The 27,207-nt window shown below is 44.1% G+C and overlaps 1 protein-coding gene across 3 annotated transcripts in view; it reads left to right on the top strand.

Annotated features, from left to right (window-relative positions):
* The window catches only part of RNF125 (ring finger protein 125), a 44,957-nt gene that overhangs the window by 13,698 nt on the left and 4,052 nt on the right, over window positions 1-27,207 (top strand). The window contains exons 3-5 of one of the 3 annotated variants that reach the window (XR_015309908.1): window positions 727-821; window positions 8,194-8,299; window positions 25,497-27,074. Coding sequence is in view for 2 of the 3 variants with exons in the window: in XM_086965690.1 (XP_086821816.1) it covers window positions 727-821; window positions 8,194-8,299; window positions 25,497-25,601 (306 nt within the window). In the remaining variant the exon portion in view is untranslated. The remainder of the gene's footprint in view (window positions 1-726; window positions 822-8,193; window positions 8,300-25,496; window positions 27,075-27,207) is intronic. The other 2 variants (XM_086965690.1, XM_086965691.1) reach the window with 2 other exon arrangements.

The following is a 27,207-nucleotide window of genomic DNA, read 5'->3' on the forward strand; positions in this document are numbered from 1 at the left end:
GTTGGAAAGGAATTACAACTGGCTTCCGATAGGCTTGGAGAGCCGTCCGCCAGTCGGAATTACTTCGGTAATCATAAAGGCGGCTATTTCCGCCCAAGGGATTACAATGTCAGATTCCTACAGCTTTTTATTTCAGGCCTTTCCGACATAGAAAGGCTGTAGGAAGTCGACTTTGGGGGCCCCCAGCAGGGCCCCCCATGGGTGCACGGCCTCAGGTTGGAGGCCGAGGGGCACCTATGGTGCCCTCTTGTTGATCCCTGCACCCATGGGGTGCAGGGATGAACTGCACCTCTCCATTTTACAATGAGAGCATGCATTCCGGTAGAATACACGCTCCCATTGTACAGAATAGGAGTGCAACCGAACAGTCACATCCTAATTGGTAGGTCGGGACCGCCGACAGGAGGTCAGTCGGTCCTAGTACCGAAACAATGTCAACATCGTAATTAGGCCCTAAATAATGAATTTTGTTTATACCTGGAAATCTACTGTGTATCCAGGAGAGCCAGATTTATGCCATATTTTCAGATTACTTACATAGGGTCAATTTACATACAGTGGATTTAGAAGCAGCTCATTTACATATTAGTTATCCTTGAAAACCTTGTTTGAACTTGGACCTATGTTGAATTTCATTGCCATAGAGAGAATGTATTGCAGACAGGTCTCCAAGACAAATGCCCCGATTTGCAAAGTAACATAAACTATTTTTGCCATTTTGCACAGGTATGCCTGAGTGACATGAGGGACCATCTAAACATGTGTGAGGACTATTTAAAGAAGTATGGACCCCTGCAGGAGCTTGGTAACTGCCTAGCAAGGTATAGTGTACTGAACCGAATAACAAAACCAACCAGTAAATCTTAACCTCTACCCTATCACTTTGCACACAAAGTAGTCACACTATACCAGAGCCACATGTTTACACGCCCCAGGACCACATTGTAAGGAGAAACTTGTAGAAATACCTGTTTATCTGCATGCTTTATTGTTCCACAAATCATTCATCACAAGTGCACACGTCTGTTCATAAAAATTAACACAAGGCACTGGGGTTAAAGTTCACCTAGAAGACTTAACACAGCCAAAGACAACTCCAACATCAGAGGGATACTTGCGAATTCCGTTTTTTGTCCTTTTCTAGTTCTTTCTTTACTGTTGGTGGCACAATATTGCATGCTGCATACCTGTGAATCGAAGGCTATCTCCCCCACTCACCTTTTACATGCTGCTTTGGCCTAAGGACCCGATCGAGCATTTTCTCATTCCATTACAGTAGGATCTGGTGCAGTTCACAGGAGTATTATTTCTCTGCAGCATATATGTTCCTATAGGGGAAATGATGTGCCTGTCATTCAGGGTTGCATACAGGGTTAACATCCCTTCGACCATCCAGTCCTGGAAGGAGCCACTCAGCCCTCTGATACTCTCACCAGGGTTCTGTATTGCCAGTACAGCCCAGAATACATGTGCACTATCATCTAGAACTCTGGAAGCCAGACGAGGCTCAAAGGAATCCATCTTTATCCTGACACATTGAACCTCATACAGATTGCCCCATTAATCGATGTGTTAATACCGACACTGCTGGGGGGGTTATTTACCCGACGGAGGATTATTGCATAAATTCAAGTTCTACGTCTCGCGACAGGAGATATCGCAGTAATGCTGCACGTTTTCCCGGTTCCAAGCAGGAATTTTCCCAGAATAGCTTCCAGCATACAAATTGTGTGTGTGTGTTGGGTGAGGGGGGGGGGGTGGCATTGCTGCACAAGCTGTAATGTCAGTTTCAGTGCAAGTTTGCACCTGAATCATGATACCCGGAGGGCTCAGAACGAATCCCTTTATATTTATATTGTTCCAAGTGCATGCAGCTGCTTGTTCTGTCTTTTGGAACTTTGTATTTCCTTCTCTGACTTCGAGTCCTGTCAGCATACTGACGTGACTGATGGTTGGTCAGACGCCACTTGCTGAGTACACTGCACTATTGTATTCCAGTGGCGGTCTTCTGCGAGGGAGAGTGGTGACGAAGGCAAAACAGTAAACTAGATTAACTTCATGCTGACATGCATTACATGATCGTTTTAAATGGTAAAATATTTAACTTTACATCGTAATGTAATGCATGCAGGGCTGGACTGGCAATGCCGGGCACCGGGAAATCCCCCGGTAGGCTGCCAGGGGTGGGGGCCGTTTTTTTGCAGGGGGCTGGTTTCGTCGCTGGGGCCGATTTTTTGGTCCACAGCGTCAAAGTCAGAAAATAAATCAGGGAAGAACTCACTACTCAGTCTCTGTGTCTCTCCTCGCTCCGTGCGGGGACAAAAAAAAGCACAACTATATCATCACTCTCTCGGGCTCTGGATTCTACACTGCCTGGGCTGCGCCTGCAATCATTGATCATCTTTATGTAATGCTTTGTTAGGGGGTGGGTTAGGCCATGCTCGCGCACAGCACGCATATGTCTCCGCCCGCGCGTCTGCGCGGTCTCAGTTCACCCACCTTAGGGGGGGGACATGCGCATTAAAGGTGGGCGTGACCCGCGCCGTGAGGCCAGGTCGAGAGGAGCATTCCAAACCAACAAAGCCACTAAGACAGAGACTGAGAGGTAGCGAGGCACCCCATAATTTATTTCTAATTCCAGCCCCTGCCTGTCCCTCCCTCACTAGTACCGACTGTCCGTCGCCCGCCGCCCGCAGAGGTGAGTCACTGTGTCTTTTGCAAATTGTTGGGATTAAGCAAAGGGTATAGGCATCAGGATAAAAGAGGGAAACTCTATGTTCATAATGTCCGTGTGTAAGCAGCGTATTCGGATGCGCACAGATGCAAAAGTGTGCTGTATTACACAGCTTGTGCTGAGTCAATTATTTTTGGACACAGGCGCACACAGGCTAATGTCGATGGCCCACCAAATACAAACTGCATCTCTTCTACGTTTATGTATGTACTTGTGATTCAGTAACGTGCTGCTGTTTCTTTTTCGAGCAATTTCAGCGAGATACTACAAAATCGCTATGATTCCAGTTTCACCTGCTCTTATATATGAAACCCTCTGATACCGGTTTCAGTGTTTTTAGGAAACAAGATTGTTTCCTGTTTGAAGAAAGTACATGACACGCTTAATGCAAACTACACTGCAGCTTCCAACAGACTGCCAGGGTTCCCTGCCCCCACCCATCAGCTGTTAATTGCTCTTTTCGGACTATGATAGGTGTCGACCTCCCACCTGCATCTCCCCTTGCAGGATGTTCAACGCTCTACGGTTGAGCTTGATGTGTTGGAGGAAGTGCTTTTTTAACTCAGAAACTCAAAGATACACGTTTAAATACACTTAATGGTTACAAGGTTAAATTCAAGATAATAACAGAAATGATAAAGTGAACAATCCCCACAACGGTATGTATTACGTGCTGTCCGCTGACGTAGTGTTTTGCCATCACTTTTTTCTTCGCCCTTTTAAAGGTTTGCTAACTGGTTGAAAACAATTATAGATCTTTAACCTGCAATTGCTTCAAACTATTATTGTTCTCAAAAGGGCATCACACTTTAGAAGAGCTCTATACTTTTAACAGTAAATGCGTATGCAGTTTTCATTCTTTAAATATCCTCCACTTTATAAAGCACTAGCGGAGTGATGTATTTACCATGTATTAAGCATGTTTATGGTGGTAAAACCTACTATACAGAAAATCACAGGCTTTTAAAATGCATAAATGCAGATCATACGTAGACATGGGTGAAATTTTAATTATGCTACAGTAATCAGAGTAATTTCTGTAATTTTGCATTACTCTTGTATGCAAAATTACACAATCATGCCTGCCTGCATAATTCAAAGTAAGTTAGGGTAACAATTCCTACTGCAATAGCACAGGAACAGAGCATGACTAGAGGCTGCTGTTCCTGTTCTGTTGCATTTAGTGCTGCTTTCTTAGCACACAATTCATCCTGGGGTCTATTATGGATGCAAGGGTGCAGTTTGCACCAAGTATATAGCACTAAATGCAAAGTTACACTCCTCATGTAATTCTGTATGATCTTGCATAATTTCACTGCAGTTTCAAGTAATTACACCTTAAGAAAAGCACAGGAGCTATACCAATCCCAAATCATAATGTAAACATTAAAATAAAAAAAACTGAGTTAAATATTTTGCTCTAAAAAAGAAATCGTAATTAAAGAGGTTAATTTATACTTAAACTGTGCTATAAAGTACCCACATGATGGGCTGCAGCTGTGGCCAAAGACATACTGTAAGGCTATGCCATTTTGGATTTGAAATAATGAATTGATGCTCTAAAAAATTATTAATAGCACATTTCAAATATGTGCGGAACGTGAGGTTGCAGAGTGGCTGCTGCCGGAGCGAGGTGGTGGCTGGCTCAGGCTGCCTGGCCTGCCTGTGCCTGCGAGCGAGAGTCCGGCTATACTAGTAGTCCTAGTACCAACAGTACCTACCCCTATCTTTTGCAGGCAACCCTTTGGTTCCTCCTGCCACCGGCGGAGCCGACTGCTGCCGGAGCGAGGTGGTGGTGGCTGGCTGCCTGCCTGTGCGAGTCTGGCTATGCTAGTGCAGCTCTGTGGATACTTGTGACTGTGCTCCCTTTGGTGGTGCTGTTGTGCTGCTTGACCCTTGGGGGTTGTAACTGGGGTGAAGGTTGGGGTCAGCAAGATTGCTGAAAATATATTTTTCAGCACAAGCCCCAACTTGGGGCTTGTGCTGAAAAATATATTTGAATCAGACAACAGGGCTTTCTAGTGTTTTTTTTACACTAGTGAGTCTTTTTGTTTTGTTTTCTACTGGCCACTGGTGTTGCCACTAGGCACTGGCACTTGCGCGTCTTAGGCTAATGTGGGGGGCCTTTAGTTCATGTTCAGGACAAAAGCGTTGTCCTAAACATAAAAGTCAGTTTTTTGGGACGGAGTCTGAGCCATGTTGGATTACCAAGTTTAAACAGATACTGCCAACAACAGGTGGCAGTCAGCCTGGTAGGCGCCGCGTTCAATCATTACATCAGAGTAGTTGTTGTTGTAGTCCGCATTGTTTCCGCATAGCACTTTTTGTTGAAAAATCAAGAGTGGCCCGAAGGGTGTTGTGATCATCACAGTACAGCCCCTTAAAGAGTCTTGGGCAGCACTGTATGCAATTTCAATCTCTTTTACACCTACCCAGGGAGTAATCTGCAGGTTGTAATTTAACGCTGTACTGTTCGATCTCTGAGCATGTCCTAGGGAGTGCACTCTATTCTTCAGTTGTGATCTTATTCTGTTTCACACCATGCCTCAGTCTGACTCTGTCCAATGAAGCAGTTTCTCCTTCTGTTGAGATTTTAGCTTCTATACAGTTTCTCTGAGTCTGTCCTAGGAAACACTCTCTTGGTGCTCCATAAGGTAATCATTTAATATGCTTTAAAAGTTAATACAATCTAATATGTAATGAAAAATGGGTTAAAAAATGCTTTGTTTTGGCCTTTCTGTCTCCCAAATTTTCTTGGGGGGGACAAGTTCAACCCCCCAAACTCCCCTTAGTAGTGGTTGCTCACTGTGCTTGCTCGCTACACACCATGTGGGGGCTGGTCTCACTTTTACTTTGTTCTCTCTGATTCACTACTTGTGCCTATTTTTGGTGCTCTCTGAAAGAATGTCTATGGGTACATATGACTGGGTGGGTAACCTGATGCTCTTGAAGGTCATCATCTACTATTTACTGTGCTTTGAAAGTTGATACAATTCAATATGTAATGAAAAATGTGCTGTAAAATTCAACATTTTGGTCTGTTGTTTTCCAAAATTTTCTTTAGGGAGGACCCCCCCAAATCCTTCTAGTAGCGGTCAGGCTTACTCGCTACGCGACGGACGGGGGCTGGTCTGGCAAACTTTGCCAGGGCTGCTTTCAGTTCCCAGTCCGGCCCTGAATGCATGTCGGCGATTTGGGGATACATACAGCAAAAACTACATAAATAAAACAGGAAAACAAAGTCGCTTTCTTCCATCCTCGCTCCGGTCTTGGTGTTCTTCTTTCCTCCAGAGAGCCCCAGCCAAGTCCCCTAACCAATCCTGGCACTGCTGTCATGCTCTGAGAGCAGTGCCAGGATTGGATGGTGCACGCTCTCTCAGAGCTCCAAAGAGCACTGGAATCCTTTTCTTGGTCTCAAGCCAGCTGTTCAAGACTGCTCGGTTGAGAGGTTTAATGTGTGCATGTCTGGCTGGTCGTCGCAAGACGGCAGGCCAAAGAGACATGCGCACTTTAAATTGCCCAGGCCAGCACTTTTCTCTGCTGTTTTCAGTCAGCAGTGTTACCGCCCCCATCCTGAGACTTGAGACAGGGGTTTGCAGAGTCAATGAAAAATAAAATGCTAATAATGCATATTAACATTTTATTTTTCACTGGGGGCATTTTAATTAGTGGGGCGACGCTCCTACCCTTAGCAGAGGAGAGGTCCCTGTTGTATTCCTGAAATTGTAGATTGAGAATAAGGAAACTATGCCATCTTCCTTTCTTCTATTAAAATCAGCATATTTTGAGAGATTTGTTTTTCAATTGTTGTACACAAAACAGAAAAATCTGCTTGTGGACTGTAATGGCTTGAGATTACTCCCTAATTAGGAATATTTTATGACAAGTGATTTGCAATTCATAATGCTCCTGGTTTAGTCATCTTTGCAAATGTTTCGCCTCACTATTTAGTATTTTGTCTGAGTATCTCATCACAGTAGAGTTTTGATCAATAGCACACTTATCAGTCGAGGGAATATTGTTAGGACAATCTTTCTTTTACTTCCTCAACTAATTCAGGGGCCTCATTTGTCTGGAATGCTCTATACCAGGGCTGGTTTCGAAAGGCAGATTTATTACCTATTTAAGGTACAAAGTTGGTGATTTGGACTTCTTTTTATTCTATTTCAGGATGCTCATTCTAGAAGGACGGTCTCCGCTGATCCCTTCAATACAATCCCGTGTAAAGTTGAACTTAAATGATCTCATCCTTAGAATTCAAAATTAATAAGTCACAATATGAAAACATTAGGGGGAATGTGTACTAAAAGACGAGTTGCAAAAAGTGGTCATAAATTGTGTTGCAGCTTTATGTGACCTGTGTTTAATTTTACAGTTTGACCTATGTATGACCTAGGTTGCATCGCAAAATATACATTTACAGGGAATTGCAGCACACCTGACCCAATATATATTAATTAGACATGTCTCTATTTGTGGATCCGTTTGGCTATAAATACAGAGATGGTGGCCTGAAAGAAACATCAGATAGTCACCCCTGCTTTACATTCCCAAACTTTTTTTAGTACCACGTATTCCTTAAAGGGACTGGGGCTGCTTTAAAAAAATTCTGTTTTTAGAGCACATCAGGGGGAGCAGGCAGTTGTCCACAGGATCACTGCATGCTCCCTGACTGCTCCTCCATGGTCTTCAACACGATTCCTATAGGACAACTTCCCCTGTGCAAATCTGTGACTACCTACTTTGAGGTGTACATGTTATTACATATTTTATAGTTTAATAACAAATATGTACTCATTTTATATATTTGTAACATTAGTTTATATTTATTTACATTTTTAACTATTTTAAATAATTTAATATAACATTATTTCCTATGGGGTTTTATTTTTATGTGTTGCAGTACAAGTGGTTGGCTATGTGTAGTGCAGTACTTATTACAAAAGTGTAAGTTACCACAAAAGCATAAGTTACTAATAAGTGCAGTTTGTGAATACTGGAAAGTAGTAGGTTTACTCAAAAGTGCAAACTTTCTTAAATATATAAGCGATATTTAGATACAACAGACCGTATTCTGATAATGATATCTTGGTACCAAACCCCCAGAACATAAAAATACATTATTATTTTTTTACACTTTAAAGAGTTAGATTTCAAATCGCAGCTGTATCCTGGCCCCAGGGGAGAATTGACTGAATTTCCTCACCTCGGGTGCCTAAAAGGATCATCTTTATATGAGGACTTCATTATAATGGCATTGAACCTGCCTCAAGACTGTTCACAAAGCAGTGCTTTTAGTCTGTGTCATTGCTAGTTATCGGTGTATACAAGTTTATTACATTTCACAATGGGATGATAGCCAATTTCCTCAAGGGATTGTCCTCATTGATCTGCTTTTGCTCCCTTGACCCTTCAAGTGTTGAAGCATGCATCACTAACCATGTTGTTTTTGTCTGTAGTGAGTGTTTCTACGCATGCCCCTACTGCCAGCCCGTGGTAGAGCTGGATGAAGATGGGCTGGTGCAGCACTGCCTCTCCAATCATGGTACAGAGAGAAGACTTGTGGTAAGTGCCCTATATATAACCGAATATTCTGCAGATGTTAGGGAGTGCCACTTGATTGCCCAGCTTTAGAAGTCAATGGAAACAGCCTTCGAAGTGTAAACGTGCACACACACACACACACACACACAATGGTACATATGGAGTTATTTTGTAGGGTAAATGTTTGGTGCATTCTGTTGACCTGCCCCAAAGGCAGTGTTAGTTTTTCATGTCAATGAAAGCCCCAGAAAGCTGCACATGCCTGTTGCTGATTATTAAATTATCTTGTACGGATTCCTCATCTTGTAATATAATAATGCTCACCTGCATTGATGTGGGAGGAAAGGCGAGAGAGGCAGGGACAGAACAAGAGATACTCTGGCCGTAGCCTATTCCAAAATACATCCCTCTTATTAGAAGACTGAAGGATTGCCATGCCCTTGTTTGTATTTGATACAACATGTTCTTTAAAGTTAATAAAACCTTCTTTGCATCATGTTGTGAAACAATCAGGTGCCACTTGACTGCACAAAGAACCTGTTGGGGCTAGTTTTGCACCCAGCCAAATAACCGGTCTCTGCACACCTGCTACCTTACTACATAGGTTTTGCAAGGCTGGCGTAGGGACCTTTATCGTACAATGCAACGCGTGCGCTGCAGGTGCAGCGGCAAGTGGGAACCGAGCCATGCTGACGTTAGATAGGTGGAAAAGGGCCCCATCTGTCATTCAAGCAGCTGTTTTTACGCCCACAGAAAGCATCTGCTTTAAGCATGCAAGGGAAAAAGCCCTGCTCAATCATAAATATAATCTGCTAAGCAAATGATGGCAGGTAAATAGACGCTATCTTTTTCAGCCTTGGTTGTCCGGGTGAGAAGGCATGAGTAAAGCGCTCTAAAATATAATGTGTATGTATGTCATTGGTTTAATCACATAAACATAAACTTAAAGGAAAGATTTGAAGATGGATAGGACATATTCAGTTATCAAAAAACTGCAAGCTCTTGCGATTTAAGCAACAGGACAGTAATTCAGTAAGCCCATTCAGAGCTCTCCCTAGTGGGAGTACTAGGGCTGCGAGCTAGTCGGACCGTATCTACAAGTCTGCTGATATTATTACGCTGTGCTATTCGTTTTTAAGGACTTTTAAATCGTGTCACTATTTCTCTGTTGGGGGCTCTAAATTACTTATTTAAAAGGGAATTTTACTGAGGCACACTGACACCCCTTCACACGCTACTGCTTCTTTCTCCCTGCCTCGCCCAGCCGTTTATTGACCCGGTTGTAAGCGACGGTGGGCGCCATCTTTGGTGTGGCTGGGGCTGCGATCTAGTCGCGCCGGCCTCCCGCCCTCCCAAACTATTTAGCCTGGCTTGTACTCTGCTTCGCTGCCCATTCAGAGCTCTCCCTAGTGGGAGTACTAGGGCTGCGAGCTAGTCGGACCGTATCTACAAGTCTGCTGATATTATTACGCTGTGCAATTAGTTTTTAAGGACTTTTTAAATCGTGTCACTATTTCTCTGTTGGGGGCTCTAAATTACTTATTTAAAAGGGAATTTTACTGAGGCACACTGACACCCCTCCACACGCTACTGCTTCTTTCTCCCTGCCTCGCCCAGCCGTTTATTGACCCGGTTGTAAGCGACGGTGGGCGCCATCTTTGGTGTGGCTGGGGCTGCGATCTAGTCGCGCCGGCCTCCCACCCTCCTCACACTCTATATAACTGGTACCATGACCAGACGGCGCAGCGGGCTGGCGCAGCGGGCGCGCCGGATGCGCGCCGAAGCCGTGCCTAAGCCAAGCCCGTCTGCGCCCGTCCGCGACCGGACACGGCCCAGGGCCACGACCCCTGGCCCTTTAGTGCGCTACTCTTCTCTGCAATTAAGACAGTTTAATCCTGGCTATTTTTGCCAACACTGTATCACCCTGCCTCTCTCTACAGCAGTGGGTGCTACCCCTTCCCCTTGTCCTGGGTGCCAATACCAACTTCCGCAACCCCGTCTGCCAGACTCCTCAGCTTCTGACGCCCCCAGTAACATATGCTCTCTTGATTTGAATATCACTCATTTTCGTGGCTGTCGAGCAGCGCTTATTAACACGCGCTCCCTTCCATGCCACAGTTTACATATTAGCGAGTTTATTATTGCTCACGATCTTGACTTCCTTTTCGCCACTGAAACATGGGGAGACGCTGGCTCAGGCCCGGACTTTTGCCAGGCAACCCCTGAGGGTTACAGTGTTGCGAGACATGATAGACACATAGGAAGAGGTGGAGGACTCGCTATTATTTATAAGAATCAGTACCGCACTACGCTTGATCCCATTCAATCCTCCAACTGTGAAGCAGCCACTTTTGCTATCAATATTAATTGTAAACAAGCCCTCAAAGGAATTCTGTTATATCGACCTCCTGGACCCCGAAATTCCTTTCTTGCTACACTCTCTGAGCTAAATGACCACATCATATGCTCGACGGAATACATGATACTGGGAGATTTTAACTTCCCTTTGGAGGAACAGGGCAACCACGACACCATTCAACTCACTGCTTATCTCCTAACCTTAGGACTTCAACAATTGGTAAAGGGAATTACTCACCGGGCGGGACACACACTGGATGGTTTGTTTACCAACAACCCACACATCTCTGTATTAGATATCCTTCCTCTCACGTGGACTGATCACAGGGCCATTATTTTTGGTATACACACTCGGCCTGTTAGCCCTCCCCCTCCAGGCCACGTACTAGGATAGGGACCCGTGCCTGGAAGAATGCAGATATCCCTCAGATGGTAGACATCCTGACACTATCCTCCCCCACGGGAGGAGCCAACCCTGCCCCCTCAGCCTCCGATTTCCAAGACTGGATACGGAACGCTGCTGATCAGGTGGCCCCGGAGAAGCTTATGCGACCCAACAGAATATCTCCATCGGCGGTTTGGTACACCGAAGAGCTCAGGCTCCACAGACAACACTGTAGGAACTTAGAAAGGCGTTGGAGGAAATCTTACTGCCCCATAGCCAAGCAATCCTACAAAGATGCCCTGACAATATATAAAAAGGCTATTACTGCTCGAAAAACGACCTTTTTCTCGGCCCAAATAGAGAATGCCAGGAATTCTGCCAGAGAATTGTTTTCAGTAGTCACCACCCTGTCCACCTCGTCTTCGGGTCCCGGGGCTGAACCCTCCCAGCCTCTCTGCAACGCTCTATCCAGCTTTTTCATCACTAAGGTGGCAGATATCTACTCATCCTTTGCAGGGGATGTAGGGACAGGATCCAGAGTCTGCAGTAATGAAGAACCTGTCACTGATCATGATCCCTTTTCCTCTTTTGTCCCCACCACGCAAGACCAAATTAGCAGACTAGTTTCTACTATTAAGTCTGGCTCCCCCTTGGACCCCTGTCCCCCTTCAGTGATGGCCAATCTAAGTGAGGTGATCTCTCGCCCACTTATGGAAATTTGTAACACCGCATTTCAAACTGGTCACTATCCTGCCCCGTGGAAGAAGGCAGTGATTAAACCTCTTCTAAAAAAACCCTCCCTGGATCCCACTGCTCTGACCAGCTATAGACCTATTGCGTGTCTCCCCTTTCCCGCCAAAATATGCGAAGCACTGATGAATAAACAACTCTCAGAGTTCGTCGATACTCACCAAGTTCTCGACGAAACGCAGTTTGGCTTCAGGAAAGGGCATGGAACCGAGACCGCTTTAATAAAGGCCTCAGATGAGATCAGAGCCATTATGGACCAGGGAGGTGTGGCCGTTCTGATTCTTTTGGACCTGTCCGCAGCCTTTGACACGGTCGACCATGCTATTCTGGTCGACCGTGTCACAGCTCTGGGGATAAACGGCATGGCTAGAGATCTTATTTCATCCTTTCTAGCCAACCGTACCCAGACAGTGAAGTTGGGTAATTTCTACTCTCCTGTCTCTGCACTCCCATGTGGAGTCCCACAGGGCTCCTCGCTAAGTCCTACGCTATTTAATATCTATGTAGCGGACTTAGCGAGGGTAATAAAGGCCCATGGGTTGCGACTTACATCTTACGCAGACGACACCCAACTGGTTCTGGCGATCCATAAGGACGGCCCAGTGGTGGCAGCCAATTTCCAAAGGGCCATGCTCGCTGTCAGTACCTGGATGTCCTCCAATTGTCTGAGGCTGAACTCAGACAAAACCGAGGTCATGACCTTCGGCAAACTCTCCCCGGAATGGTCCTCCATCTGGTGGCCCAACCAGCTGGGCTCTCCACCTGTCCCAGTTGAAAAGGCTAGAAACCTGGGAGTCATTTTTGACAACAAGCTGTCATTTAACCTTCAACAAGGTTGTGTCATCTGCTTTCTTTATTTTAAAGAAAATCAGGAAACTGCTGCCTTACCTCCCTACCTCAGCTGGGAAGACCCTGGTCTCTACCCTAGTGTTTTCTAAAATTGACTACGGGAATGCCCTCTTTCTTAACTCTCAGAAACTCGTTTTGTCTAAGCTGCAGTCCATACAGAATGCGGCTGCTAGAATTCTTTTAGACATCCCTCGCCGTCAGCCTACTACTCCCGCCATTCGTCATCTTCATTGGCTAAGAGTAGAGGGCCGCATTAAATTCAAGGCCCTCTGCATTGCCTATAAGGCAGTGCATGGCGTCGGACCCAAGTTTCTGACTGAAGCATTTCAGCTGTACACACCTAAAAGGCAGCTGAGATCTGCCAACACCTGCCTCCTGCCGGTACCACGCACAAGAACAGCAACCTGGGGAGACAGACGTTTCCTGGTTGCTGTGCCCAAGCTTTGGAACCTTTTGCCACTTACTATCAAAACTGCCCCCAATCTGATGAGCTTCCGTAGGCTCCTAAAGACATGGTTGTTCAACCAGTGAGCTTGCTGTTCGGTCCCTCTGGCCTCCACATGCGCCGAGACACCTTCGGGTATTTGCATGCGCAATAAAAATATCGTAAATAAATAAAAATAAATAAATTAAGTTCAGTGTAGAAGAGAGCTGGAGGGAGAGGCGTCTTGGATACTAAACCCTAGTAGGAAACGAGATGCCCGGTGTAAGTGAAGGTAGGGTGGGCTCCTGAAAAAGGAATATTTATTATTCAACCAGGGACTTTGTTGTGTCACAAATGGGCTCTAGCATCTTCGAGTACACAGCAAGCGTGCAGAGTTTATGTTTTTACGGACTTCATCATTTTCAGAGTTTTCGTACTAGATTTGTAGAAAATCGGGAAACTCCAGGGGCATCGATGAACACCTTACGCATTGTTGAGATTTACAGCTGTTTCCACAATTCCCGAAATCTTTAGCCCTAATGAAGGGAACTCTCCTGGTGTATTCAGGAGAGTGGGAGAAGAGGAATTAATTCCTAACATTTCTGCAACACTCTTAGTGGGTTCTTTTGCATGCAAATTTATAATACGGCTAAGTGGGAAAGATGCATTGCAAATGTTTATGAATAACTAAAAAGTTAGGATTTGGGTATTTACCACAATAATGACATGTCCCACGGATTGCTCACTGTTGTTCACTTTCCAGACCACTTTGTACAGGTGTTCTGAAGCAGTATTGGCTCCACATCAAGTCACTATTGCTGGTTATCGGCCTTCAGACCAGTTACTGACACACGCTGCTTGAGATGCATGCGAGGAGAGCCAGTTAAGATGACTAACTCTTTGGTCAATAATACTATTTGCTCATGCACCTGTTGGGGTTTTACAATTTCCTGTGCTCTTCTCCTCCTCAAAAAGAAACTTTTAGCACCATTAAACATTTTTTTTTCAACCTGAGTATTTACAGATGTACGTTAAATACAACATTATGAACACTGTACGAGCTAAAGAATAGGTGAGAGAAAGGGCTCACCTATTAAAATAAGTAAGCCTACTGTGTAAAGCCTACAACTATCCATGCACATTGTGAAAATTATATATTTAATGAGGTAACAGTAATCTATTCCCGAAAAGGGCTGCTAGGTTGTTGGAAAGACAAAGGACAGAGTGTAACAGCCAGGTAAGATTATTTTCCATAGGGCAGGGAGAACTGTAAGCCAATCATAACACTCCTCGGAATTTCCCCATATTTCATGAAACATGGCCTCGGATTCTCCATGTCCCATGGCCTTTTACATTGACAGAAACCCCCCCGCCTCGTTTATCCAGCCACAGTAGCTGATTTTAACTTCCAGGAGCAACCTATCTGTTCTTTCAGACCATCTGCTGCCCAGGGCCACTCCCCAGCTTACAGTGATTTATGATAGTTTTCACTTAAGGCTTTTCCTTCTGACTGCTGTCTCGGTTCTATGAAAAGGGTTTTCTTTGAACGAACACCACAGCAGGTATATTAGCATTTTCGAAAGTTTTAGCTTAGTTGCATCTGCCCCGCACCTCACAGCCAGATTTTGTATTGGTTAGCTTTACAGAAAAGACATATAGTGTGCGCGTCTCCAGCTGTCGTAGATGTAGGTTTGGAAAAATGTATAGGTACTTTAGACGTGCAAAAGGAGTTGTTATTCCTCTCTTTCTCTCGGTTTAGGGTTTTTTAGACTCAGATTCTCTGTGCAGTACTTGGTTTAAGTCCAGCCTCATGGAAGTAGTTTTCCAATGTAGAAGGAATCCTGCAGAGTAATTGTTACAACAAATACATGACCTTGGACAAATTGGTTGTGAGAGAAACAAGACACCAAAAAAGTAACACCCTTGAGTGTTGATCCCAGCGTGCTGTTGATTCCCACTTCAAAATCTCTTATTTTCTTGGAAGGAGCCCCCTTGAAAGGCCAAGGAGTCCTTGATGATCTACGGCCGGTTTAATTGAGGACACACCAATAATATACCTTGGCGACTAACATACCCAACAGCATGACATCGCTGTGTGTGCTTGTGAGCTGGCATAAATGGAAACATTTTTTGGAGGGTCTCCATGACACATCTCTACTTTCTATATTATCCGATAGAGACAGACACTTTTGTTTTAGTTGCTATGACTTTGAAATGGGCGAACCAGGGAACTGTACCCAGTGATATATATTGCTCGACCCCAGGATGGTTTCCCATTTGTAGAGACTCCATATTAGTGTGAAACAGGATGTAGGTTTGAAAATAGGGGCTTATGTACCCAGAATCTTACAGGCCCGGAAGCCATGCTAGTGGCAAAACTGGGCTATGTAAATCTCTTATAACATAACACAGATTAACGTAACATAATATAGACTGTCTGCATTGCACTCTACCTTTTCTGTCACTGATGGAGAGCACCAGAGGCTGCGCCCAGGGCTTCTTGTATTACAATTAGTCACATGCATCACTCAGTCTAGCCATACCAACCTACTGAAGCATTGAAGGCAGCAGCTATGATGCATCTCTTGCAAATAGTCTCTGCCCAGTCTCCCTCTTATGTAAAGAGGAGGACCAGCTATGAATTCTGATTTGTTGTGTTATTTTGCATCTGTGCAGCAGATAATAATTCCATCCATGGCTTTGTCATACTCCTTATACAAAAAATAAGATCTGCTAACATATTTAGCATTTGACAAGAGATTCACTGCCATTGCAGACAAATGATACATTCATTACTATGACGGAATCGTAATTTTTCAAATTTCCATATGCGGTCTGTTCTGATAAAGGGTCTTTTATGAAGAACGTCAGGGCTGCACATTCACTCGATTCAGCCTCTTGCCTCAACATGACTTACTTTTCCGCCCCCTCGTGCCCATAACCATATTTGGAATTGTTTGATAGAACCATATAGATTTAAAAAGTTATGAAATGTAAAAAGTTCTAAAAAGGGGCCTGTGTGATACTTCTGATGGTTTAAATAAGACCCCTGTGGCATGGTCATGCTACAACAACACAGAAGCGACAGTACCCATTGCTGGTGGTGGATGTGTCAGGTAGAAAACATATTCTAAGCATGTCTGGAGAATGCAGAATGACTGGTCCCAGAAACAACTGCTAGAAAGGATTCAGAGACAGTGGTCTGCTGGTAGTTTTCTTTTAGGCTGTACTTAATATAGTGACAGTGAAGATGGTGTGACTGCACCCTGGCACATGAGAGCTTTGAAGCTGATACATTCCTACCTTTCTTTCCCTCTGAGAGAATGAGGCCTCCAGGGTATGCTTGGTGGAGTGGGCCTTTCCCTTCCTGTATCAGTGTAGTGTAGTAGTAGAACAGCCCACTAATGAAGTTTTGCCTGGCTTCAGGGCAGTAGGTGAAGTGTATTTTTACTATAACATGGATATTTTTTCTTTCTGCTTGAAAAAGAGATCAGTTTTGCTGGAACCTAAAAGTCAAAGTTCTAAATAAAGCCTGGTTCTACGTTTTGGGGTCCAAAGACCTGTTCAGAGGGTGTTGGGTCTCAGCGGTAAATGCACCGGGTGTTAGGCCTTAGTAGTAAGTGCAGAGTTGCTTGATGTTGTAAAGTGTGGTGCATTGGTAGAACATGTAAGGCGGTATCTAGCACTTTTGGGGCGCTTCGTGTTTGGAGAGAAGTTCATGATTTGGAGCACAAGTAGGAAAGTGAAAAATTTCCACAGCTTGCTGTTGCTGACTTCAATACCTGCCGCGGCTTTGCACCGGGGAGTTAACTGAGCTGGAGGAGCTGGGCAGTGGAGAAAGGAAAGTTAGATAAACTCATTGAGTGATTTTCAGTACTCAGAGCTCAACATAACCCTGGGGCTGAGAATCGCATAACCCATCTGGTTTTCGGAATACCGCTAGGTGGCGAACGAGTGCGCGTCAATCGAGCGAGCAAAGCAGAGCAGAAGCAGAGGCGGCAGCCGCGAGTGGCGTGTGGCAAGAGGGCTTTTCTTTTTTACATCGGGGGTATCCAGCCTTCAGCCCCCAAGCCCTCTGTGCCTCGGCTCTCAGCACACCCTGCAATCGAGCACCGTTTAGCCGTTTAGCTGAAGCAGAGCACAAGCACCGGTGTGACCTGGTTCCCGCAACACTGGCCAGCCAGCCCGAGGAAGGAAGGAGGAAGGAGAGGAGCGGCCGGTGAGTTCGAGGGGCGTGGAGCCTGGTGTCTGCTGGTGTTTGTTGTTCGGTGTCCGGTGGTTTGCATGAGACAAGCGAGTAAGCGAGCTGGTTATTGGGCATCAAGGTCTTTTTGCAGATCGCTGCTGCTATTTGCTTTACTTCCACTGCTGCTATTTGCTTTACCACCACTGGTTCGTCTCTGATTCACCGCTTACCACTGTTGGACGACCGACCGAGAGGCGACCTGATGTTCTGTTGCTTTGCCGTGTTCCAGGGCCAGCGTCAGTGACGCCTGGCTTTCTCCATCATAACCCACAAAAATAAAAATAAACTCTCCTCCAACCGAAAATCTTCTCTAAGTTGGCCTTCGTAAAAGATGCTGGGGCAGTGCTAAATCACATGAGCACCACTCAGAAGGGCCTTCCCTCCCCTTTGCTTCAGGAAATAATCATTTTAACAAAACATGATGTTGCAGATCTGGCACGAGCCTTACCATCAGTATAGGCATCGGCGAGTCACCTGGACAATGAAAGCCCACCAAAGCCTTACAGGGTCTTAACGCCCAATTCAAATAGAGCAGTAAACAGTCTCCAATGCATTGAAAATGATGGAAACAACCCCAGGCAACAAATTAAAAGTTTTGAAGCGAACAAGGATGCAAGTGTGATAAGAGACCCAAGAGCAGACGAGTTTGATGACCAAGTCAAAGAGATATCCCTCAAAGTGTACTTAAAACATCCATCTCCTCAAAACTACTCACTCCATTCCACCCCAGTTAAAAAAAAATCAGCATTGGTGTCCCTCGATCCGGCTTTGGAGTTAAACACTTTACGTCAACCGAGCCATCCTGCTCCAAACACTATCCAGTACGCCACACTAACACCTGTAAACTACGCTGCTTCAGAGCCAAACATCTTAACTCAAGGCAGATCTTCGAATTTAATCACAACGCAGTACTCAGGCCCAGCAGCCGCTAACAGCTCAGGCCCAGCAGCCGCAAACAGCGCAGTCTCAATCCTCCACTACCTCACAGGGAAACAGGACGGTTGTAACATAACCAACGTCCAAGAAAAAGGTGGAGGTTGTTTCCAACAAACATCAACAGATCAAACCTCAACAACCAATATAAACGTTGACAGGGCTCAAACCAAAATCAACTCTCCAGAAAATAACTTTATTTACAAACCGCAGGCTCGGTACCCGGGGTCACTTGGAACCAACTCATTCTCCCTGACAACTGAAGAATGTGAGAAAATGGTGGACACATATTCCCAGGGAAAAGGTGTCATGTCACTTCATGACACAGAAAGTAAAACGGAAGATTCCCCAAAGGCTCTTAACACTGAAGAGAGTGGTCTCTGGGCATCACTGCTAAACACCATGAACCTTGCGATAAAAGCAATGGAATACCATTCGGATAAGATGGACATTCAACTAAACCTGCTAACTCGCTTAACCACCCATGTCATTAACATAGACTCCAAGTTACTAGATTTGAATGAGTTGATCAAAAGAGCGCAATCAAAAACCACAATTAACCCCCCAAGCTACACATGTTACTCCATCATCGATAAATTATCCTCCTTACCAGACGTAATGAGTGAGATCCTAACAGACATAAAGTCTGTAAATATTTCCCACAGAGCAGCAAGGGCAGCAGCAAGCGACGAGAGAACAAATCCAGTCCATGAAGCAGAGAAAAAAACCCAGCCGGTGTTTATTCCCAAAGTCACAACGGACTCAAACAATCTACATGACCACCCTAAGGAATTGAACGAACAGAACTCACAACAAACGCTAGGCGCACCCAAGCTCCGGCAAGATGAAAAGCAGCAGGACACGACCAGAGAGTCGCCAGCTATCGTCGAAAGCGGGGAACATATATGTAATAAACAACAGTCAGCAAAACAAAGAAGGAAATTGAAGAGAAAAAGGGAGAAACAAGACAGGCTCTATAAAAACCTACTTCCTATAAGCAAACAAATCTGAGTCAGAACCAGAGATGGATCAAGGAAGCAGAAAGGATGAATCAAGTCAAAGGTATAGGGAGAGCCCCTCACCCGCCCCTGCTCATATGGACCTAGATGCAAAGCCTGCCAAGAATAAACCTACAGAAGCTGAATTCACAAGGGGATCAGAAGAAGAAGGTCGAGACAAAATTCCTTCTGCTCCAAGACATTGGAGCCACAAATTGTGGACAACCTGGTCGCTCAATCAACTGGAGGCACTAACCCTTGGGATCCCGCTATCTGCATGTCCCCAACAGCAAGAAAAAAAAGAACCCATTGTAACTTTTGATAAGGCATCACTGATCCGGAGAGAGCAAGTCCCAGGACCAACTCAAAGTACAGCCCTCGAACCAATACCCGGACAAACTCAGGGGAACAACAAGTATGAACCCTGTGACCCAATTGCCAACTCGGGTCCACCGAACCAGAGAGAGCAAGGCCCTCAAGACTACAGCAAATGCAAGAGCACAGAACGGGCACCAAATCCTGAACAGCGGCAGGAGGCTACTACCCATGAAGAGCACAAAACAATACTCTTCATTCCCGACTACAGATCGAAAGGCCGCAAGGACATTTTAAATCGAAGTAACATCCTACGAGTCCTGAACTCGATTGCATCCCTAGGTATGCTAACTATCCAAGATTTGGAGGCTGTCGAATTTACCACATTCAAACATTTATCGGAGCAGGAAATAACAAAAACAATCTGGAACTCAGGAGAATTGGTGAAAAAAATCTTAAGAGAGGAAAATCAACTAAAAGCATGGGGGATTTGAATTAAACTGTACTTCAACCCCGGTTACCCAGTTTCATTACTCCGCAATCTCCAATAAAACGTTAACTCGACTCTGAACAAACGCCGCCCAGATATATCCCAAAAATCTATACTGAGACGAGTCCGCGGAAGCTCAGCTGAACGAAAGGCCGGTGCATCCCCTCCGCAAAATATTAATGGTTTTCCGACCCCAAATCAAGAATGGGACTGGATCCCAAAATAATTAACATCAGACAGTCCAGCCAATGACAATCTGTAGAGCGAAGCAGTATCCCCTTAAACACTAATCGGCCGCTAAAATTGTGCTCTTGGAACATAAATGGACTAGGAGCAAAAATCACCAATAAAGATCTATTGTTATACTTTCAGCAGTATGACTTAATCTTGTTACAAGAAACCTGGTCAGCTGAACCGTTCCATCTTCAGGGCTTTGAAACACTCCACCTCCCAGCTAGGAGAACTTCAAAATTTGGACATGAGAAAGGTGGCCTAACGACATACACTTCGATACAAACAATAAATTATGCAAAAGAACTGCTAAATAAAAACACCTTGGGACCGGAAAACGGGATCACTGCAGTTCAGCTGGAAATATCAACATCAGGAACCAACAGGCAAGAACTAATCCTGGTCAATATCTATCTGCACCCAAAGGGGAAAAAAACGGCGGTACTGCCCTGGTGGCAGACCTAAACAAACTAATAATGGAAGCGGAAACTTCGAACTTTATTGTCTCAGGAGACTTCAACATGTTCCTTTCGAAGTCGTCAGGAAAGAACCATCCAATGGAAGATTATTTACACGCTCGCTAGAGGGATCCCACCTCTGGAAGTGTGTCCATGGGGCAAACCAACAAATTTATCAAAAAGCCTAATAGAAGACCTATCAAATCTGGGCCTGATTTCGATAAATGGGCGATCGTCGGGGGACCGTCCCCAAGCAGCAACTTTTCATGACTCGATCTCCTGCTCGGCGATCGACTACACCTTCCTATCTTTCTCACTGTTCATACTAGTACAAGACTTTAAAATTGGCATATCCGACTACAGCGACCACCTCCTGCAAGAATTGACACTGAGGGCACAAGGGACAGCGCTAACATTTCCAACAAATGGCCCAAAGCTATCGACCTCAGCAAAATGCAATTGAATCAAGTGCAATATTAGTGACCCTGATCGATTAGTGAAAGAAGCGAAGACATGCTGGGAAAGTGTTGCAGTGCTGAATGACAACAAAATACTCGCCTGGGAGTCCTTCCAGAAATCCTTTGGCCTAAAGAATACCAAGCTCAACCTCTTCAAAGAAATCGATGTACGGACAAGCCAAAAAACATCAGCCGGCCTGAAAATTAACCTAAAAAATTATCGCCAGTCCTCCCTAACTTCCAATTTAAGGACAATAAAAACAACCATTAATAGAACACTTTGCGAGTTGAGGAAAGAAGGTAGTGACAACAACTCACTGACCAAATTGAGATCACTAAAGTGTAAAAAGAACAAAATCTTGTGGCGAATCAAGCAGGAAGCCACCGAAAAAACTTGGGCGAAACTGCTCTACGACTCGAAAAACAACAACAGTGCAAGATTCTGGAAAACTGTTAATAAAATAGGCAATCCATACACCCCTGGAGTGAACTCCCACATCACTGAGCTCACATGGGTAAACTATCTGTTTAAACACTTTAACGACGAAGTGCCAGGCAAGGACCACCGAAATCCAGATTTCAGCCAGGCGATCGCGATGGTCATAAAGCCCCCAGTTGAGGAGACCAACTTTCCAGGCTCAATTGAGCAGTTGAAGGGACGAATTGCGAAAGGACGGAGCCCCAGGCCCAAATGGAATCCCTCCCATCATCTATAAGCAAGATCCAACCTACTGGGCCGAACAACTGCTCCCGCTCTTCGTAGAAATCTGGAAGGCCGAACAACTTCCGTCCTCCTGGAAGGGTTCAATAATCGCACCAATTTATAAAAAAGGTAATAAGAGCGAGGCTAAGAATTACAGGCTCATAGCCCTTATAGATATTGACGCCAAATACTTTTCGGGGCTACTCTTAGAAGAACTAACCTCCTGGGCATCAAACAAAAAACTAATCCCTATCAATCAGACTGGATTCCCAAAAAATCTAGGGACCTCGACAAACATCCTAGCCCTCTCCCTGTTGATAGATGCCACAATTAAACATAAAAAAACATTATATGTGTGCTATATCGATTTCTCAGCCGCATTCAATAGTATTGACAGAGGGAAATTGTGGGCAAAACTCTCAAAGTGGGAGGTGGATCCAACCAGCATGCCCCAAAGTTAGGGGGTTTTACACTCTCGAACTTATTATATGCGGACGATTTGATACTAATCAGCTACACCCCAGTAGGCCTGCAACACCTTATCAACACAACAAGCATATTTTCCAAAAACAACGACCTAAATATAAATACGGAAAAATCGAAGGTGATGGTTTTTAATCAAAAAAGCAAGTATTTCAATGGTCTCTTCACGATCTTAAAATGGAAACAGTCAAAGAATACAAATATCTGGGGATAATTTTTACTCTAACGGCTCATTTCAGCGACAAGAAACATCAATAAAGAACAGAGGGATTTCACTGGCCATCGCTTTAAAAAGCATGAAAAACAAAATAGCTGGCCCAAACGTAATCCCCTTGCTGGACTTATTTCGCGCAAAACTGCTTCCTTCAATAACGTACGGCAGTGAATGCATGAGAGGGAGAGATGAGGGCACCTTAGACAACGTGGTCAGTAAAACACTCCGAATACTCTTTACACTCCCTCCGTACACCTCCCCAGCTCAGTTAAGGCTAGAGTTCGGCTTACAGAAGCAGCAAATTGCACGCAAGGGCGTATACGCTAAATGTTGGCATAAAGTAAAGAATGCTGAAAAGACTCCCTGAATGCCCACCTTTGGAAAGAGCTGGAGACAAACAAGGGATCCCCTGCAATGGTCTACCTCCAAACAGCTATATAGTCCCTTGTACTAAAAGACCTCTGGGACTCGAGTTGTACTCACAAATGCTTTAAGCGCCTTGTCAACAAATCCGTGAAAATAATTTCCTTGGAAGAAGACAAAGCAGCACTAACTAGGAGGTCCCACGGGTGGTTTGTGATCCAAGGTTATACCAGCGCCTTACCTCAGTCATACCTCAGCACCTGCTTCTCAAGGAAGGCGAAGGAGATTTTCTGCGGTTGAGGTTGGGGGTAATTCAGTCAAAAGAACATCTCCCCCCATGGAAACGCCTGGAGTCCAACCCTAAGTGTAGGCTCTGCGACAACCCAAAGGAGGATGTCCTGCACTTGTTATGTAGCTGCAAAGCTTTAGATAGAGCCCGAAGGGGCCAATTAACACAGCTCTGGAATCAAAGTGGTGTGCGAACTCGCAGACAAGCTCTGCTGATCAGCTTTAAAAGAGAAGACATCCAACTAGCCTGTAGACTAGTGCGCTTTATGAAAACAGTTAACACGACCCTAAACCCAGGGCTAGCGATTGAACTTGATTTAAAAAGATCTGTTGTTGCACTTTAAAATAATTCTCTTTTGATTATCAAAGTCTCAGCAAATGTTAATAGTTTTTTTTTTTTAAACAAATGCACTGTATTATACCTGTTTGAACGGTCCTTTCTTTTTCATTTTTAACTTTTCTACTGCTTTTACCCGTCTTTTAAAACTCTTGATCATGTATCTTCTTCATTTTTTTTAAAAGAGAAAATTGCAAAGATTTTTATTAATCGTGCAATAAAGTTCATTATTATTATAACCCAGGGGTGTCAATTTCTGTGTAAATAAATGAAAGTTAGAGATTACTTTTGCAACAGGTAAAAGAGCCAATTAAGTAGTGTAAGAATGAATACACACAACTTACTAATGTGACACAGCTGGTCCAAAAATGAGAGTAAAAAAATAACTCATGACGTAAATGAATTAGTTTGAACATGTTGATTCCAGAAATTAATGGGCCTGCATACCCATGCAAGAAGTTAATGGGACTGGTCCAGAAAGGCATTTTATTTGTGCATAGACAGAGAGTGATCGTGAAAAATCTGAGGGTGACATATTAAAACACACACGGCCAGGTGTGGTGGGTCGTTTGAGGAGTCACAGTCTGTTCAAATACTGAAGGTGTAGCAGTATGAAGAGGTAGTAGGACAGGCAAAGAGAGAGGATGTGAAAAGGTAGAGGAAGGAAAAACAAATGGAGAGGAATCGGAGAAAGGAAGCAGAGAAAAATTGAGAAGAGAAGAGAAAGAAAATACAGAATAGGCAGATCGGGGAAACCTGAGAGGAAGAAGAGTCTATATAAAGGAGAAAACACTGGAGGCAACAGTTGCCTATACGCTGTAGAATTATACCTTTATTTGTTCGCAAGATGCATCATCTAGAATTGCCATTAGTACCTGTAAGCTGGAGCATAGAATCCCCTCCCTGCCAGGGTGCTTGAAAACGGCAGCAGTGGAAATTCCTTCACTTCACTCCCCCACAAATCCTGATTAGGCTGCAAACATTAGTTTGCTCCTGAACTGGGATTATAAATGGTATATAGCTGATATGATAATTGCACACTGCTGTTTTTTGTCCACAGACTCAGCCGCAGTCCATGCAGGTAACAGCGGTGGGGCTGCGTTGGGGGGTATTTCGAGGGACGATGCCAAGGGAAACATCATTTTTTATTTAATTTTCCCTCCGCATCGTCCCTCGAAATCCCACCCCCACGCGGCCCCACCACTGTTACCCGCACAGACCGCAGCTGTACAGATTTCTTGTGTGGTGGACAACCAAGACATCTTCCAAATTTACATACCTCAGAATGGGAAAAACATTCAGTAATATAACATTTTCCCGTATTCCAAAATCTGAAACTCAGAATGTTGCATAATAGTTCATCTTATAAATCTGCACCACATGTTGTCTGCATTTACTAATTATAGAATAGCCACACATAAAATAGGGTAACTGAGGCAGAATCCTTCAGTGTACGCAGGCTGTATCACTGGGCCCCAGTGTCTCAGCTAGGGTGAGAGTCTTTAGGTGTTTTAAGTCTAGAACACTTTGCACACCCCTCCAGTATCATTGGTAGACGACCAGCAAATGGAGCACTAGGGCGGTTGTCTATACAATAGTTGGACCATCTATGTCTGAAATTTGTAGCTGACCTGGGAGATCCCCTGTGTGCTGCAAAATGACTGGATCTTTACACGCTTGGAACATATTTTGTGCTGAACTCTGTTTCATAGAAAATATTCAGTTTGACAGGAGTTTTTGAAGGGTCGCAAATAAATAAAACAGCATTGCTGAGGTGCACTGTAAGCACCACAAATTTATCCTTGTTGCCCCACTGACCCGTTTCATGAGTGTAACTTCTGTGTATATAGTTGAATTATATAGAAAAGTGTACAGGATTGTCCCGTATCTTCATTGAGAACGCTGTACCTACTTTAATCTTAACATTGTTTTCAGGTCTGTCCAATTTGCCAATTAATACCGGGTGGAGATCCAAGCTACATGAGCACCTTGGCCAAGCACCTGCACGACAGACATTCACTTTATTATGAGGATTACATAGTGAGTGTGCATCCTGACCAATTGTGTATGGCTGTATTAACCTATACATTCATTTCAGGAATGAAAGGTCAAACATGGCCACAACTGTTTTGTAGTTCTGTGTCTGTTTAGTTTTTTTAAAATGTTCAGCCCCAGGTGAACTTTCCTTAGATCACAGTGCCATGGCTCTGGCTGGGATTCAGTCTCATACAAACGGAGACATGGTTATCATTAGTATATATGTGGTGCTAAAACTAAAACGACTCTAAACATAAAGTTGTTGATGACATAAGGAGGTGCCGCTTTGGAGCTTAGTGTTTTGGCTATATGTACCAGTAAGTGAACTCCAGCTGAAAATGTCTACCAAGTGTGGCATTTGGACGAAGACTGGTGGTCGGCTGCTGCAAAAGTTGCAGAAACATTAAGTGACATGATTATATTGATCTTGGGATCCTGTCGTAAGATTGCTGACATAAATGTTTTGTCCTAAGAGAGAATGGAGGATAGATCCCCCCTAAAAGGGTGGACAGGAGTATTGTTATTTTTTAATGGTGTATGATCTGTGCATATGTTGAGGGGTTCAGGGTAAGCAGTGTTTTTTCTGAAGGTGGCCAGAGGGCTGAAGTGTTCCAGTGCAGTCATGGGGATTGACTGTGGAGGAAAAATGTGATTTCAGAGACAGCTGCAAGACAGAAATTCAGTTTTGTAGGGGTCAGTAGAAGTATCCTGGGCAATAATAGCAATGTAACTTTTTATATCTTGGTAAGGGCTTTGCTTGTAATCAAGAGTTCTATGATGGCCTAGGTGAGTCTGATATAGAGGGATTTTAGAATGGCAGAGTCCTCATGGGTTGATAGTGTTGGCATGTTACATTTAACAAATACATTTAACGAATTACATTTAATGAATGGATTCATCCATGGAAGAAGGGATTTCTCGATGGTTACTCAGCAATTGACACAACTATGCACATTGGTAGATAAGGGGATGAAACACTTGAATTCAGGTGTAAATAAATGGGCATCTCCGATAAACTTCCACTTTTCCCTGATAAAGAACAAGAATATAGATGGAGAAACCTCTAGACTAAGAAATGTTGACAGCAGTTTCAACTAGGTGTCCAGTGTCCAGATATTGGTAGAAGTGCTTAAAAGGGAAACCGTTTGGAGGTGGCAAATGGAAGAGTACAGTGAACAAACAATCAGTAGCAGTGAAGTGTGAGAGTGACATGTTTTATGAATTGAAGACCAGGTGTGAGAAAATTTCTTCTTTGGTGGGAGAAGATGAATATCTCGATTGTCTGATTGAAGAGTTCAGAGCTGTTGATGTGTGTGGCAGTATGATAATGACATCTGGCAGACATTAGAGGTTGAGTATCAAAAGAAAAGACAATAATAAGGAGAAATTCATGGCCGAAAGAGTTGATGGCTTTTCAAGTAAGATGAAATTACTTATCCTGGAAGATGAAGGGGTCAAAAATGAAAATTTTGAAGAGTTTTTCGTGAGGACATAGGAGAATTGGATATTAAATGGTAAACATATTGAGCATTATTGAATTCAATTGCATGTGTACAACCCTTTAAATGCTATTTCTTAGCGCACTTGACTTTTTTTTTAGCCATTTACG

This window comes from Lissotriton vulgaris, chromosome 4_1, assembly GCF_964263255.1.
Source record: "Lissotriton vulgaris chromosome 4_1, aLisVul1.2, whole genome shotgun sequence".
In the NCBI taxonomy this organism is placed as follows: Eukaryota; Metazoa; Chordata; class Amphibia; order Caudata; family Salamandridae; genus Lissotriton; species Lissotriton vulgaris.